Source organism: Saimiri boliviensis, chromosome 1 (assembly GCF_048565385.1).
Source record: "Saimiri boliviensis isolate mSaiBol1 chromosome 1, mSaiBol1.pri, whole genome shotgun sequence".
In the NCBI taxonomy this organism is placed as follows: Eukaryota; Metazoa; Chordata; class Mammalia; order Primates; family Cebidae; genus Saimiri; species Saimiri boliviensis.
The window spans coordinates 155,650,564-155,666,834 of record NC_133449.1 but is presented as its reverse complement, the minus strand read 5'-3'; the positions used below and the strand labels follow the sequence as shown (position 1 = coordinate 155,666,834).

At 42.6% G+C, this 16,271-nt stretch overlaps 1 protein-coding gene across 1 annotated transcript in view; it reads left to right on the top strand.

Annotated features, from left to right (window-relative positions):
* Nucleotides 1–16,271, top strand: part of GALNT10 (polypeptide N-acetylgalactosaminyltransferase 10) — a 242,081-nt gene that overhangs the window by 103,823 nt on the left and 121,987 nt on the right. The window contains exons 2-3 of the mRNA XM_010344608.3: nucleotides 59–161; nucleotides 3,071–3,209. Coding sequence (XP_010342910.3) covers nucleotides 59–161; nucleotides 3,071–3,209 — 242 coding nt within the window. The remainder of the gene's footprint in view (nucleotides 1–58; nucleotides 162–3,070; nucleotides 3,210–16,271) is intronic.

The following is a 16,271-nucleotide window of genomic DNA, read 5'->3' as shown; positions in this document are numbered from 1 at the left end:
TGTGTGACTGAACTTATTTGCCCTTTTCTGTTTTTCATAGTTTTTGTCTTTTTTTAAGGGCTCACACAGTCGGCAAAAGAAGACATTTTTCTTGGGAGATGGGCAGAAGCTGAAGGACTGGCATGACAAGGAGGCCATCTGGAGGGATGCTCAGCGCGTAGGTAAGGAGGGCAGGATTGGCCATGGGTGGGCTCTGTGAAGGACACATGCACATACGTGTGTGTGTGTGTGTACATGTATGTATTTAGCAGGGTGTCTGGATCTCCTTTTGGCTTCCTCCCTGTCAGCTACCATACCTTCCCCTGATTCCCAGATGCCCCTCTTTACCTGTTAGCTGACCCCTTTCTCCACTCCCATCACCTGATCTGCTGCCTGCAGGAATTTGCCTGCACCTTTATTGGGTGATAGAAAATGTCTCCCTCATATAGGTTATTTTGTATTCTATTTTTATAGGATAGAAATGTCTCCCCCACATGGGATTGCAACTAAAACAAGGAGCAGTAATAATAAGAACCAACATTAATCAAACCCCTATAGTGAGGAAGATCCATGCTCTGTACTTGGAAATTTCCTCTGTGAAACCTCAAATCAACCTTTATGGCCCATTTAATAAGAAGGGACCTGTGGCTGTAAGAGGGGTGGTAATCTGCCCACTGTTGCACAGAGAGAAAGAGACAGGCTTGGGATTTGAACCCAGATCTGGAAGGAGGGCATAGTTGTTTCCTACCTAACATTGCAGCCACGAGACTGAGACAACTTAGAGGGCTTCAGCTAAAGTTTTCTTTGGGTAATTAGTCTTGGGAGCAGTTCTGTTTTCACTGAAGAGTTGGGAAGGGTTGGGGTAAGACGGTACAGAAATTATGTGGAGAATCAGCTCTAGGCAGCCTGGACTAAGGAATCAGGAGAGCAGCTCTGATGCCTCATACAGCCGTCTAATCAGCAGATAAAGTCCATCCTCCCGGACCCTCAGTTGTTCCGTCTGTCCGTGGGACTCATGCTTTCTGCTTTGACAACCTCAGGATGTTATTGTGAGTGTGCCAAGTAAAGCAGTGAGTATGTAGTAGCTTTGCAATACTAGAAAGCACTATAGAAATATAAGGGATGGGTATTAGTATTTTATCATTTTTTATCGCCATTAAAGGCACACACCGCCATTGATTTTTTTAAATTACATTATGACAAAACCAGCTTACCACAATAACTTAACTGATGGTAAAAGATATCCAGAGATGCCAGAAAATGAAAAGGGGGAATGAGTGCTGACTTTTTTGTTTGTTTGGTTTGTTTTGTTTTGAGCCAGAATCTCGCTCTGTCACCCAGTCTGGAATGCAGTGGTGGAATCTCCACTTACTGCAACCTCTACCTCCCATCAAGTGATTCTCCTGTTTCAGCCTCCCAAGTAGCTGAGATTACAGACCCATGCCACCATGCCAGGCTAATTTTTGTATTTTTAGTAGAGTCAGGATTTCCCAATGTTGGCCAGGCTGGTCTCGAACTCCTGGCCTCAAGTGATTCGCCCGCCTCAGCCTCCCAATGTGCTGGAATTACAGGTGCTGCTTAAATTAAGAAAGAAAACGATTGAGAAGAGCTGATTTGCCACATACCAGAATTGTTAGAACATTGGGCTAGCCAGCCAGATGAGAGTAACCAGCAGTGGAGACATTAAGAAGAATAACCAGCATTTGTCAAATGCTATGTGCCAGGCATCTTGCCTGCCTTACCTCCTTAATCACCACATCACTCACATTGAACCTTCTCATTCTAATTAATACAAAGGGCAAAATATGAGATTCAGAAAGGCTGAAGGCATGCCCAAGATGACATAACTGGCGATGAGTAGGGCTGGTCTTGGAACTCCACTCTGCCTGACTTCAGGGCCTGAACTCTGAATTTGTCTCTGAAACTTCCCTCCCTGAGCAAACACTTCTGGTCTCCTGCTTACTGTGTTTGGGCGCCTCGTGTTGTCTGTCCTGGGGTCTAATCACTGATGTCTTATGAAGCATTACAAGCTGTAGGTGACAGAGTCCTGTTTCTTGTCTGACTGGATTGGAGTAGTCAGAGCTCTTGGGCTCCGCCTCTCAGCTGGCACTTTCCCGGCAATCTGACTTTGTAAGTGTTTACTTTGCAGAGTAAATAGGTGTTGCTCAGACCACAAGCTCCAGAAGGCAAGATGATTTTTAACCAGCTGGTTTTATTGCCATTTTTCTTCAAGATCTCACCAGTGACAGATTCTTGAGCTACTATTGCAGGGGTCAATGTGGACATTCCCACTATGCACCCTGGGAGCCTAGAGAAGAATTTCCTGGAGTATCAGACTCCTTCTTCAGATGGATTGTGCAGGGAGGAAAGCTAGCACTTTAACCCACCCAAATCCATGACTCAAAGCAACACTTTGCTGCACTCCTGGTTTAGAGTAGGCAGATCTTCATAGTTTGCTGGCCTAAAAACAAAAATAAAATCAAGGCGTCTTTTATCATTTATGCCAATTTTGATTTACATATAAAGTTGGCCTTACCTAGAGTAATCATCTTTCCTCATGTTTATGAAGTGTTTTATAGTTTACAAAACACTTTCAAATAGGCAACTCTCATTTTCTCTCCCAAGAGTGCTGTGGGTATCAGAGGAGGGAGGTTTAGCTCTGAGAGCTGGTGGGACTTGGCCCAAGGTTGATCAGTTCACAGATGGTGGAACTAGCTGCCCAGTAGCTGATCTCCAAGGGCAGGGGTCTTTGGAGCTCCTGACTGAGTGAGGGGAGCATGGGCTTTGGAATCCATACTCCTGATTTGATAACCTTTCTGAGTCTCAGGTTATCTTTCCGTGGAATGAGGGGTCTCATATCCACCCCACAGGGCCACTGTGATTACCTGAGAACAAGATGGGCAAAGTGGCTGAATAAATGCTTGCTCCCCTCCCACTCTTTGTAATTCCCCCTGAAAAATTTGAGCTATGCTCTACATCCAAGTCAAGTTTTATCTTGGTGGTTTAATCATATTTTTCATCCTTTTCCCCCACTCCATATAGAGTACCCCCATACATCATTAGCAACATCGAATTTGCTCTTTGCTTCTAGGAAATGGAGAACAAGGAAGACCTTACCCCATGACCGATGCTGAGAGAGTGGATCAGGCGTACCGAGAAAATGGATTTAACATCTACGTCAGTGATAAAATCTCCTTGAATCGCTCTCTCCCAGATATCCGGCACCCAAAGTGAGTGTAACAGCTCTCAAATTCTGAGATCTAAGGATGTTACCCCTGGCTCTTGTTGAGAATTAATGAAAGAAGCAGATACATGGAGCCCTGCAGATGGAGACTCCTTCCTCTTACACAGGCATTTGTGCAAAGGTTCATAGTGTTGAGGGGTAGGGGATGATACTGTCTCTCCAGAAAAGCCAGCCTCCTTCCTCTTTTTACGGAGTTAGAACTCTGTAGCCTCGGCATTTCCCCTGTTTCTCTGGGCTGAAGGGAAGTTTAGACCCCAGTGCAGAGGACAGGTTGTCATGACTCTTTCAGCTTTCATTCTCTTCACTTTCTGTGTGATGTTTTTACTTCTTCTTCTTCTTTTTTTAAATCTTTCTCTATATTTGTGTCTTTGTTATAAGCCATCTCTAATCACACTGAGAGCAGATATATCAGAATGATTATAAAGATGATAACAATGGCAGCTAACATTCTTTGAACCAGTGGTATGTGCCAAACACTTTGTATCATTTCAGATTGCTGTGAGGTAGGTCATGTAATGATGCCAATTTTATAGTGAGGAAATTGGGGCATAAAGGAGATTCATAACTCGCTTAAGGCCATAAGTTGACTAACAGGCTGAGCCAGACCTTAGGCTTAAGTTAACCAAAAACTATACTCTGGACCTTAAGCTATCCTGCATCCCTGTACATTTTCAATAAGGGTCATTGTGGTGATGATGGCGATTTTCTGGTAGAGCTGTTCTTAAACTTGAGGTGCATTAGAATCACTTGGAGGGTTGTTAGGACACAGGATATTGAGGCCTCAAAGCTGCTGATTCAGTAAGTCTGGATGGAGGCCCAAGAACTTGCATTTAAGACAGGCTCCCTGGGGATGCTGGTGCTGCTTATCTTGGAACCACACTTTGAGAATCACTGCAAGTAGATTTCAGAATTGCTTCCACATGAAGGCAGTACTGAGTAGCACTGGAGCATGAAGTGTTTTGCTCAGGGACTAAAAAAATAGAGCCCAGGAAAAGATAATAAAAGCTAAGATTTATTAGTTACTTACTGTATGCTAGGCATTTTTCTAAGCCAGCGGTTCTCAAAGTGTTGTTCCCAGACCAACAACATCAGCATCACCTAGGAATCTGGTAGACATGCAGATTCCTGGATCCCAGCCCAGATTTACTGAATCAAAGCTATGGGGAAGTGTCCAGCAATCACTGTTTTAACAAGCCCTCCAGGAGATTCTGATGCATGCTTGCATTTGAGAACCACTGTTCCAGATATTTTAAGTATATTAACTCAGTCAGATCTTCCAAAATCCCTATGAGGTAGATACTGGTATTATTACCATTTCACAGATGAGGAATTGAGGCACAAAAAGATTAAGTCATTTGAATAGGATGAGATAGCTAAAAAGAGATGGAGACAGAATTTGAACCCAGGGAGTCTGGCTCTGGAATCTATGGCCTTAAGCACTGAGCCATAAAGATCCTTCCACCTATAAGAACTCAATCAAGCCAGGCACAGAGGCTCATACCTGTAATCCCAGCACTTTGGGAGGCCAAGGCAGGTGGATCATAAGAGATCAAGACCACCCTGCACAACTTAGTGAAACCCTGTCTCTACTAAAAATATAAAAGTTAGCCAGGTGTGGTGGCGCATGCCTATAATCCCAGCTACTTGGGAGGCTGAGGCAGGAGAATCGCTTGAACCCGGGAGGTAGAGGTTGCAATGAGCTAAGAATGTTCCTCTGCACTCCAGCCTGGGCAGCAAGAGTGAAACTCTGAGTTTGTCTCATAAATAAATAAATAAATAAATAAATAAATAAATAAATAAATAAATAAAAAAGAACTCAGTCAATCGAATGTAGTGCTAAAGACTTCATCTTGTTAACATGTTTGGCAACTTACAAAATGCCTTCAGCCAAGCTGGAAAACATTATTCTCAGCCAAATGACACAAGAACAGAAAACCAAAAATTGCATGTTCTCACTCATAGGTGGGTATTGAACAATGAGAATGCATGGACACAGGGAGGGGAACATCATACACTGGGGTCCATTGTGGGGGTCGAGGGGCTAGGGAAGGGATGGCAGGCAGTAGGGAGATTGGGGAACGATAACATTAGGAGAAATACCTAGTAAAGGTGATGGGGGGATAGATGCAGCAAACCGTCATGGCATGTGTATGCCTGTGTAACAATCCTCCACAATTTGCACATGTACCCCAGAACTTAAAGTATAATTAAAAAAAAGAAAAAAATGCCTTCATCCCCATTACCTACTTTAGTTCCTGCAATAGTACTTTGAGGTTGGTATTACTATGATTGTCTCTACCTTGTAGATGTAAAAGATGTGCTGTCATCTAGGATTGAGCCCTTTTTCCAAAGATGTCTTACAGTGAGGGAACAGAGCAGGGGCCTCAGTGTGCTTTCCCATGGGGTTTGCCATTTGTTTCATTGTTTTCACTGTCAAACCCCAGATTTTTTTTTGAGGCAGAGTCTCCCTCTATCACCCAGGCTGGAGTGCAGTGGTGTAGTGGCGCGATCTCGGCTCACTGCAACCTCTGCCTCCCGAGCTCAAGCAATTCCCCCACCTCAACTTCCCGTGTAGCTGGGACCACAGGTGTGTGCCACCACTGTTGGTGAATGTTTTATATTTTTGGTAGAGACGGGATGTCACTGTGTTGCCTAGGCTGATCTTGAACTCCTAGACTCAAGTGATCCTCCTGCCTCAGCCTCCCAAAGTGTCAGGATTATAGGTATGAGCCACCATGACTGACCAAGCCCCAGATTTTTTCATGTAAGTCCTAGACTGTTTGTATTTCAGCTATCATAGACATTACTGGATTTGGAACTGTAACCTGACTCTGAGGGTCAGAAATTCAATGTATGTATTTAGTTCCTTGCACAGTTCCAAATTCTGCACTAATTTCATCTTTTTTAGTCTAGGAAAGAAGTTCACCTGGGGTGTTCTTTTATTGTTCTCTCACCACAGCTGCTATTCTTGTGGTACTGTGGGTTCTCAACCCTGGCAGCACCTGAATGGTTATTTTCTTGTTTTTGAGATAGAGTCTTGCTCTGTCGCCCAGTCTGGAGTGCAGTGCAGTGGTGCAACCTCAGCTCAGTGCAACCTTGGCCTCCTGGGTTCAAGTCATTCTCCTGCCTCAGCCTCCAGAGTAGCTGGAACTACAGGTGTGCACCACCATGCCCGGCTATTTTTTTTTTTTTTTTAGTAGACATAGGGTTTCATCATATTGGTCAGACTGGTCTTGAACTCCTGACCTTGTGATCTGCCCACCTTGGCCTCCCAAAGTACTGGTATTATAGGCGTGAGCCACCGTGCCCAGAAACCGGGATGGCTAAAATACAAAGGCCAGGACTCCATTCCAGGCCACTGAAATCTGAATCTCTGAGGTTGTTACCTGGATCTCAGTGTTTTCTAAGATCTCCAAAAGCAATTCTCACATATAATTAGGATTGAGAATCACTGGTATGAAATGAAGAATATTTCTGCAGTGAGAGAGAGAGACATGCTGGATGTGGTCACAGCTTTCTTCCGTTCTATCATCTATTCATAGTAAATTTATATTAATGGTCTTCTATGTGCCGAGCCCTGTGCTTGACCCCAGGATCACAAGAATAAATGAATCATTAGTGTTGCCTCAAAGGAACTCCACTCTTGGGCAAGGGGTGGAGACAGATGGCATGAGCTGATCATTGCACCATAGTTGAGAAGATTAATAATAGAGTTGGGCATAGGGTGCACCACAGAGGATATCCCTGATTCTGTGCCAACCTTTTGAGAGCTAGGAAGGCCTTCCAAAGGGGTGCTATCTATAGCCTCTTAAAGGAGCAACTAGGGCTAGCCAGGGGGTGAGGATAAGGAAGAGCATTGTAGGTAGAGAAAGTGGACTGGCCAGAGGCCACCAGGCAAGACAGCGCATGTTCTCTGGCTTAGAAGTTAGGAAGTGGAGCCAGAATTAGGACCTAGCCCCTTTGTCTCCCACTGTAGTGCTGTTTCCTGACAGTCCAAAAAATGAAATGTGAAACGTCTTCTGTTTTGTGGTTTTTTTGTTTTTTGTTTTTTGTTTTGAGATGGAGTCTCACTCTGCCGCCCAGGCTGGAGTGCAGTGGCATGATCTCAGCTCACTGCAACATCTCCCTCCTGGGTTCAAGCAATTCTTCTGCCTCAGCATCCTGAGTAGCTGGTACTACAGGTGCACGCCACCACACCCGGCTAATTTTTTGTATTTTTAGTAGAGACAGGACTTCACTGTAATCCTAGCACTTTGGGAGACCAAGGTGGGTGAGAAACATCTTCATTGAAGAGTTCTGGGATTCACAGATGTGACTAGAATTCAGGGAAGTTCGTAAAGTTGGATGAGAAAATCACTGAATTTAAAAAAAATTAACCTTTAGCTGAAATTTGTTATTCCCTTCATTTGTGCATGTAGACAACAAAGCCCTGTGATGTTGTCCCCCAAGGAAAGCATTTACTTTCACATCACCTACAGACCTCTTGAAATGGCATGGACACTCATCGCCACTTTGGAATGGGGGTAGTTTTTAGAACTACCACTAGATCTTTTCTTTCTAGATATTTGCTTTTTATTTTTAATTACTATGGCTATATAATGGTTGTATACATGTGATATTTTATATACATGGTTGTATACATGTGATATTTTGATATGGGCATACAATATGTAATGATCTAACCAAGGTAATTGGGAAATCTATCACCTCAATAATTTATCATTTCTTTTACCATTAGATCTTGTTCCTTCTCTTTTTTTTGAGACAGGGTCTTGCTATGTTGCCTAGCCTGGTCTCTAACTCCTGGGCTCAAGTGATCCTCTTGCCTCAGCCTTCTAAGGAGCTGAGATTACAGGCAAAACCCCATCACACTTGGCTTTGAATAAATTTTGATTACTATATTTCAGTCTAATTGATTTTCTTTAAAATCTGGTACATTTTATTTTATGTATTAAGAGCATTGCTCTGAGAAGTGTCCATTGGCTTCCCCAGCCTGGCAGAGGGGCCCTTGGCATTAATTAGCTGTGGAACTCCTGTTCTAGGTGGGTGGGAGTGGAGCTAAGGAGGCCTCTGTCACCAGCCCACCCACCCAGCAAGCCAGCATCCAAGTCACTAACTGCAAAAGATGTCACTACTGCCAGCGCTCCTGACACCCCCCTTTTTTAGAGCCACCAATTGTGGAAGCTGACTTTTCAGAAATGAGTTGACAGATGTCTTGAAGAGGTTTCCTTTTTTTCCAGAGAGCAATCTTTCCCTCAGTTTGACAGCAGAAATGTGTGAATAAATTAAAGTGGTTGAGCCGCTCACTCCTTTTGGTTTCTTTTAGCTTAACTTCTCCAGCAGGAGCTGAGGTTTATGTTTGCCTTTTGTTCCCTCAAACTGAATTTTGGCAACGGCATGTCAAGAACAGGATTGAGGGGCTGTGTGTTTGTGCCAGCTTCCTTTGCTTCCACCAGAAGCTGCACTGGGGACTGCATAGCCAGAGAACGAAAGTGAGGCAGTTTGGCCCACACTCGCTGGACCTGCAAATGGGAGTCGGCCAGCTGGCTCTGAGTGGGCCTGCCCTCTGCACCTTCTGCCAAGTGAGCGTGAACAGTGGCTAGCTGGTGGGCTGGCCCACTTTCCCTACTCCCTGGGAGCCCTACTGGGCTGCTTGGCAAATGAATGCAGCAGCCCCTCCAGAACACAGGGCTGGCTGATGGCACAACAGAGACCCAACTGCTGAAGTGCCTGGGATCTGCAGTTTCCTACGCAAACCCCGTGTTAGGTGGTCAGTTGTCTTCCACGCAAAGATTATCCTTAGTGGGAATGAAAACAGCCTACAATCCTGACCTGCTTTCTTCATTCCATAGTTTTACCTTCACTAATGAATGAACCTTTGTTGCAATAAAAGGCTTAAGTCTACCAGATTCCTACTTCCATGTTCCTTTTTGCTGTTTCATTTTTTGTTAACACAGTTAATTTATGACATAAACTGAATTTCTTCAAAAGAACTTACAAGCTCATATTACTATAATAGGCCAGTATTCTATTGAGTACCTTTGCATCCCTAACAGGCTACAAAGTATAAAGAAGCAAGAAGGAAGGGAGTTATCACCTAGTACCTTTGATAAACATGCATTAAATACATACCCTGAAAAAATGACAACTTCTCAACAAAGAAAATTTAAGTCAACCACATTTATTGCAGTAATAATGTAATAGTGCCCCAACTGGAACATAAACATAGGTATAAAATCACATTTGGGCCAAGATAATGTAATAGGGACCAGATAAATTTGCCCTCCTGCCTAAAACAACCCCCCCCCCCCCCCCGACCACCCGGCTAAAAAAAAGCCAGGCAAAATACATAAAACGCTGGTTTTTAAGACATGGCATATCAGGCAGTGAAGAACAATAATTTCTAAGAAACGGGAAACAAATGAAGTGAGCCGTATATATAGTTGCTTCAGCTTATTGCCTTGGGAGAATTATCAGGCCATGGTGCAGGGAGAGCAAACCCAGATAGAGCCCAGAAGACTTCCTGAGTTAAGGAGATGGAGCTGAGAGTCCAAGGAGATCAAGGAAGCTAGAGTTCAGAGGACGCAGTACTGGAGAGAGGAGAGCTGTGTAAAGGTAGAACCGCAGAGGTCTACAGAGTCCTCTCAACTACTCAGTGGATCATTGATCAGCACATGCTGTGAGGAAGCTATCTGAGGCTGGGAAAGGAATCACCCTAAACGGATATAGGGAACAGTGCCTAGTGCTCATTCAAGGCTAAGAATAGTGCCTCTTCCTACCACCCAGACTGGAAAACCTCCTAATTAATAACTCATGCGGAATCAGGTAGAGTACTTAGAAGAATTTTGCCTTAGTGGGTTCTAATCAGCCCTAGATTAAACAGTTTTCTGGACCAGTCTAAAAAAGATAATAAATTATTACCAAAAAGGATCAAATTGTTTCCAAATATATAATGCACCCAGAACAAAGCGTGCCATAATACTTATATCAGTACAAAAATATTCAGCACTAAGCAATATGAAACCCAATCAAAGATTACCAGGCATGCAAAAAAGTAGAGAAATATGACCCACGGTGACAAGTATTATCACTCAATTAAAACCAACCCAGAGTTGACACAGATATTAGAATTAGCAGAGTTAATTATAACTGTATTTCATATGTTGAAAAAGTTAAGTAGATATATGGAAGCTATAAGAAGATCAAAATCAAAATTCAAGAAATGAAATCAACAGTGTCTAAAATGAAAAATATACTGGATGGGATTAATGGTATAGATATTGCTGGAAAAAAAAAGATTAATGAACTTGAAGCTGTAGCAAAAGAAACTACTCAAAGTAAAACACACCAAAAAAAAAAAAAAGAATTTTAAAAATTGAAAAGAGGCTCAATTACCTGTGGGATAACTTTAAAAATTCTAATAGTCATATAATTAGAGTGTGTGTAAGGAAGTAATGGCTGAAAGTCTTCCAAATTGGATAACAACTGTAATACCACACCCAAAAACTCAGTGAAACCCAAGTTCAAGAAATACAAAGAAAATGACATCAAGGCATGTCATAATCAAATTACTAAAAACTGGTGATGAAGAAAAAAATGTCAAAGCAGCCAGAGAAATAAAACACGTTATATAGAGAGGAACAAAGATAAGATAACAGGAGAATTCTTGTTGTAAGCAATACAAACAAGAACATGATGTAGCAGCACCTTTAAAGTATGGGAATGCCAGTAAACTATGGTTAGTAAGAAAAAAATAAGGTATGGAAAGAGAAAACTCTGTCAACTTAGAATTCTGTACCCAGTGAAAATATATATTTTTTAAAAGATAGCTAGAAATAGAGATCTTTATTTACAAAATATGAAGATCACTAGAGATAGTAGCTATATGGGTAAATATATGCTATTTGTCTTATTGTTTAAATCTTTTAAAAGACAATTGACTCTGTAACCAAAAATAATATCATTGGGTTTAAAATGCATGTAAAATAAAATGTGTGTCAACATAAAGATTGGAGAGGAGAAATAGTAATCTGCTATTGTAAGGTTCTTGTAGTACATATGAATTATATAATACCATCTGAAAGTAGACTGATGAGTTAAAAACATATACTATAAACCCTAGAGCCAGCACTAAAATAACACCACAGAATTATAGCTGATAAGCCAACAAAGGAGATAAAACGAAATTGTAAAAAAAAAAAAAATCCAAAATAGGGCAGAAAAAGCAGGGAAGGGAATCAAAATCAGAAAGGAGAGATAGAACTGGGTGCAGTGACTTGCACCTGTGATCCTAGCTACTCAGGAGGCTGAGGCAGGAGAATCACTTGAGCCTAGGAGTTTAAGATCAACCTAGGAAAGACCCCATTTCTAAATTTAAAAAAAAAAAAATTAGGCAGGCATAGTGGCACATGTTTGTAGATCCAGCTACTTGGGAGGCTAAGATGGGAGAATTACTTGAGCCCAGAAGTTTGAGGCTGCAGTAAGCTATGATCATGCTGCTGCACTCCAGCCTTAGTGACACAGCAAGACCTCATCTGTTTAAAAAAAAATAAAAAAGAAGAAGAAGAAATGGAAAATACCAAAATGATGGACTTTAACCTAACTATATCAATAATCATATTAAATGTAAATGCTCTCTGGTTAAAAGGTGGAGATTGTCAGATTGGTTAAGAAAACAAGATTCTAATATATGCTGCCTGCAAGAAATGCACTTTAAACGTAAAGATTCAAATAAGTTAAATGTAAAAGATAGAAAAGATATACCACACTAACACAAGTCAAAAGAAAGCTGCAGTGGCAATATTAATATCAGTCAAAGTAGATTTCAGCACAAAGAATATTACCAGGAATAAAGAAAGTTATTTCATAATAAAGAGGTAATTCTTAAGGAAGACATAGCAATCCTGAATGTTTATGTACTTAATAAGAAAGCTCCAAAATATGTGAAACAAAAAACAATAGAACTATAAGGAGAGGCCAGGCACAGTGGCTCTCGCCTGTAATCCTAGCACTTTGGGAGGCCAAGGCAGGTGGATCACCTGAGGTCAGGTCAGGCGTTGAAAACCAGCCTGACCAACATGGTGAAACCCTGTCTCTACTAAAAATACAAAAATTAGCCAGGCATGGTGGCACGTGCCTGTAATCCCAACTACCCAGGAGGCTGAGGCAGAAGAATTGCTGGAACCTGGCAGGCAGAGGCTGCAGTGAGCCGAAGTGATACCACTGTACTCCAGCCTGGGTGACACTGTAAAACGCCATCTCAAAAAAAAAAAAAAAAAAAATCGCTGTAAGGAGAAATAAACAAAGCCGCAATTATGAGTTTTTAAAACCTGTCTCTCAATAGTTGGTAATACAGATAGACAGAAAATCAGCGAGGATATAATAGACTCTCACAGCACTGTCAACTAACATGACTTAATTGACATTTATAGAACACTCAACCAATGACAGCAGAATACACATTCTTTTCACGTGGATATGAAACATTTACCAAGATAGATTATCTTTTGGGCCAGAAAATAACCACAATGAAATTTAGAAATCAATAAAAAAAATCCTTTTAAACTTTCCAAAAGATTAGAAAATATATGGAGATCCGACTTTCAAGATGGCCGCCTAAGAACACCTCAGGACTTCAGCTCCCAGTGAAAGTGCAGAGGGTGAGTGGACGCCGCATTTCCAGACGAACTCTTATTGCCCACAAACCAGGAGATACCCAGACAGAGGGGTCGCCAGCGTCGCAGTCCCAGCCGGTGCGGCTGTTTTGGCCCCCGCGGGGCTGATTCCGCCCGCGCGGCTGCTGTGACCACTCCCTGTTGCTGCGGTTCTCCGTACAAAAGCCACTGGTCTGGGAGCCCTCTTAGCTGGCGAGCAGAGCCTTGAGACGGCAGAATAGCCCATTCATCTGAAATAGCGAGCCAGGCCAGGAGATTCCTAGGCAAAAAATCCGCCAGGAGCCGGTGCCGCAGTTCGAGCCGACTCCGTGAGTCGCAGCACGGGAGATCCCGGCGCCTTTTCAACAAGCGACCGGAACGCGGGGTCGTTCAACTTAAAAAAAAGGACTCTGAGTCAGGGAGCCAGGTGATCAGGTTCGGTTGGTCCCACCCCTCCACCCCCAACAACAACGAAAACAAAAACAGTAATTGGAAACCCTCTGGGTTGAGCCCTTCAAACCAAGCACAGCTGAACCGGGATGGTCCGGCTCCGTGGGGGAGGGGCTTCCGCCATTACTGAGACTCTCCACCTCTACGGAGGCAGGCTGCCGTTGCCGAGGCAACCCGCCGTTGCCGAGGCAACCTGCCACAACAGAGAGAGTCCGCCATGACAGAGGCGGGGCCACCATTGCCCAGACAGTTCTAACTACGCCCATATAAAAAGGACTACAGGGAAGAGCTCAGGGCAGCTGGGCGGAGCCCACAGCAGCTCAGCAAAGCCCCTACGGGCAGGCAGAGGCTAGGCGTGCTGCTAGCTGGGCGGGTCTGACCTGAAAAAAAAAAATCAAAAAAGGCAGTAGTGCAACGGAAACTCATAAAGCTCCAACTCCCTGGGACAGAGACAGACAACAGGTGGATAAACCCACAAAAATGGGTAGAAACCAGCGTAAAAAGGATGAAAACTCCCGAAACCAGAACACCTCTCCTCCTAAAAGTGATCACAACTCCTCACCAGCAAGGGAACCAGACCGGATGGAGAAGGAGGGTGATGAAATGACAGAATCAGAATTCAGAAGATGGGTAGTAAGAAACTACAATGAGCTAAAAGAACATGTTCTAACCCATCGCAAAGAAAATAGGAACCTTGAAAAAAGATTGGACGAACTGCTGACGAGAATGGACAGCATAGAGAGGAGAATAAGTGAATTGATGGAGCTGAAAAACGCAACACGAGAACTTCGTGAAGCATGCACAAGCTTCAACAGCCGAATTGACCAAGCAGAAGAAAGGATATCAGAGGTCGAAGACCAACTCAATGAAATAAAAAGAGAAGGCAAGAACAGAGAAAAAAGCGCAAAAAGGAATGAACAAAATCTTCAAGAAATGTGGGACTATGTGAAAAGACCTAATCTACGTCTGATAGGTGTACCTGAATGTGATGAAGAGAACGAATCCAAGCTGGAAAATACTCTTCAGGATATTATCCAGGAAAACTTCCCCAACCTAGCAAGGCAGACCAATATTCAAATCCAGGAAATACAGAGAACACCACAGAGATATTCCTCAAGAAGAGCAACCCCAAGGCACATAATCGTCAGATTCACCAGGGTTGAAATGAAAGAGAAAATGCTAAGGGCAGCCAGAGAGAAAGGTCGGGTTACCCACAAAGGGAAGCCCATTAGACTCACAGCAGATCTCTCAGCAGAAACCCTACAAGCCAGAAGAGACTGGGGGCCAATATTCAACATCCTTAAAGAAAAGAACTTTCAACCCAGAATCTCCTATCCAGCCAAACTCAGCTTCATAAGTGAAGGAAAAATAAAATCCTTTGTGAACAAGCAAGCACTCAGAGATTTCATCACCACCAAACCTGCTCTACAAGAACTCCTGAAAGAGGCTCTACACATATAAAGGAACAACCAGTACCAGCCACTCCAAAAACACACCAAATGGTAAAAAAGCAGCAACACAATCAAGAATCTACATCAACTAACCAACAAAACAGCCAGGTAGCATCAAAATGACAGCATCAAATTCACACATAACAATACTATCCCTAAATGTCAATGGACTAAATGCCCCAATCAAAAGACACAGACTGGCAAATTGGATAAAAAGCCAAAACCCATCAGTGTGCTGTATCCAGGAAACCCATCTTACATGCAAGGATACACAAAGGCTCAAAATAAAGGGATGGAGGAAGATCTACCAAGCAAATGGAGAGCAAAAAAAGGCAGGAGTTGCAATTCTCATCTCTGATAAAATAGACTTTAAAGCAACAAAGATCCAAAGAGACAAAGAAGGACATTACATAATGGTAAAAGGATCACTGCAACAAGAAGAGCTAACGATCCTAAATATATATGCACCCAATACAGGAGCACCCAGATACATAAGGCAAGTTCTTCATGACTTACAAAGAGACTTAGACTCCCACACAATAATAGTGGGAGACTTTAACACCCCATTGTCAATATTAGACAGATCAACCAGACAGAAAATCAACAAGGATATCCAGGACCTGAACACAGACCTGGAACGAGCAAACCTAATAGACATTTACAGAACTCTCCACCCCAAATCCACAGAATATACATTCTTCTCAGCACCACATCACACCTACTCTAAAATTGACCACATAATTGGCAATAAATCACTCCTCAGCAAATGCAAAAGAACAGAAATCATAACAAACAGTCTCTCAGACCACAGTGCAATCGAGTTAGAACTCAGAATGCAGAAACTAACTCAGAACCGCACAGCTTCATGGAAACTGAACAACTTGCTCTTGAATGTTGACTGGATAAACAATGAAATGAAGGCAGAAATAAAGATGTTCTTCGAAACCAATGAGAACGAAGACACAACATACCAGAATCTCTGGGACACATTTAAAGCAGTCTCTAGAGGAAAATATATAGCAATGAGTGCCCACATGAGAAGAAAGGAGAGATCTAAAATTGACACCCTATCATCAAAATTGAAAGAGCTAGAGGAGCAAGATCAAAAAAACTCAAAACCTAGCAGAAGACAGGAAATAACTAAGATCAGAGCAGAACTGAAGGAAATAGAGACACAAAAAACTCTTCAAAAAATCAATAAATCCAGGAGCTGGTTTTTTGAAAAGATCAACAAAATAGACAGACCACTAGCCAGATTAATAAAAAAGAAAAGAGAGAATAACCAAATTGATGCAATAAAAAACGATAAAGGGGATATCACCACAGATTCCACAGAAATCCAAACCATCATCAGAGATTATTACAAACAACTCTATGCACATAAACTAGTAAACCTGGAAGAAATGGATAAATTCCTGGACACCTGCAACCTCCCAAGCCTAAACCTGGAAGAAGCCGAAACCCTGAATAGACCAATAACATGGTCTGAAGTCG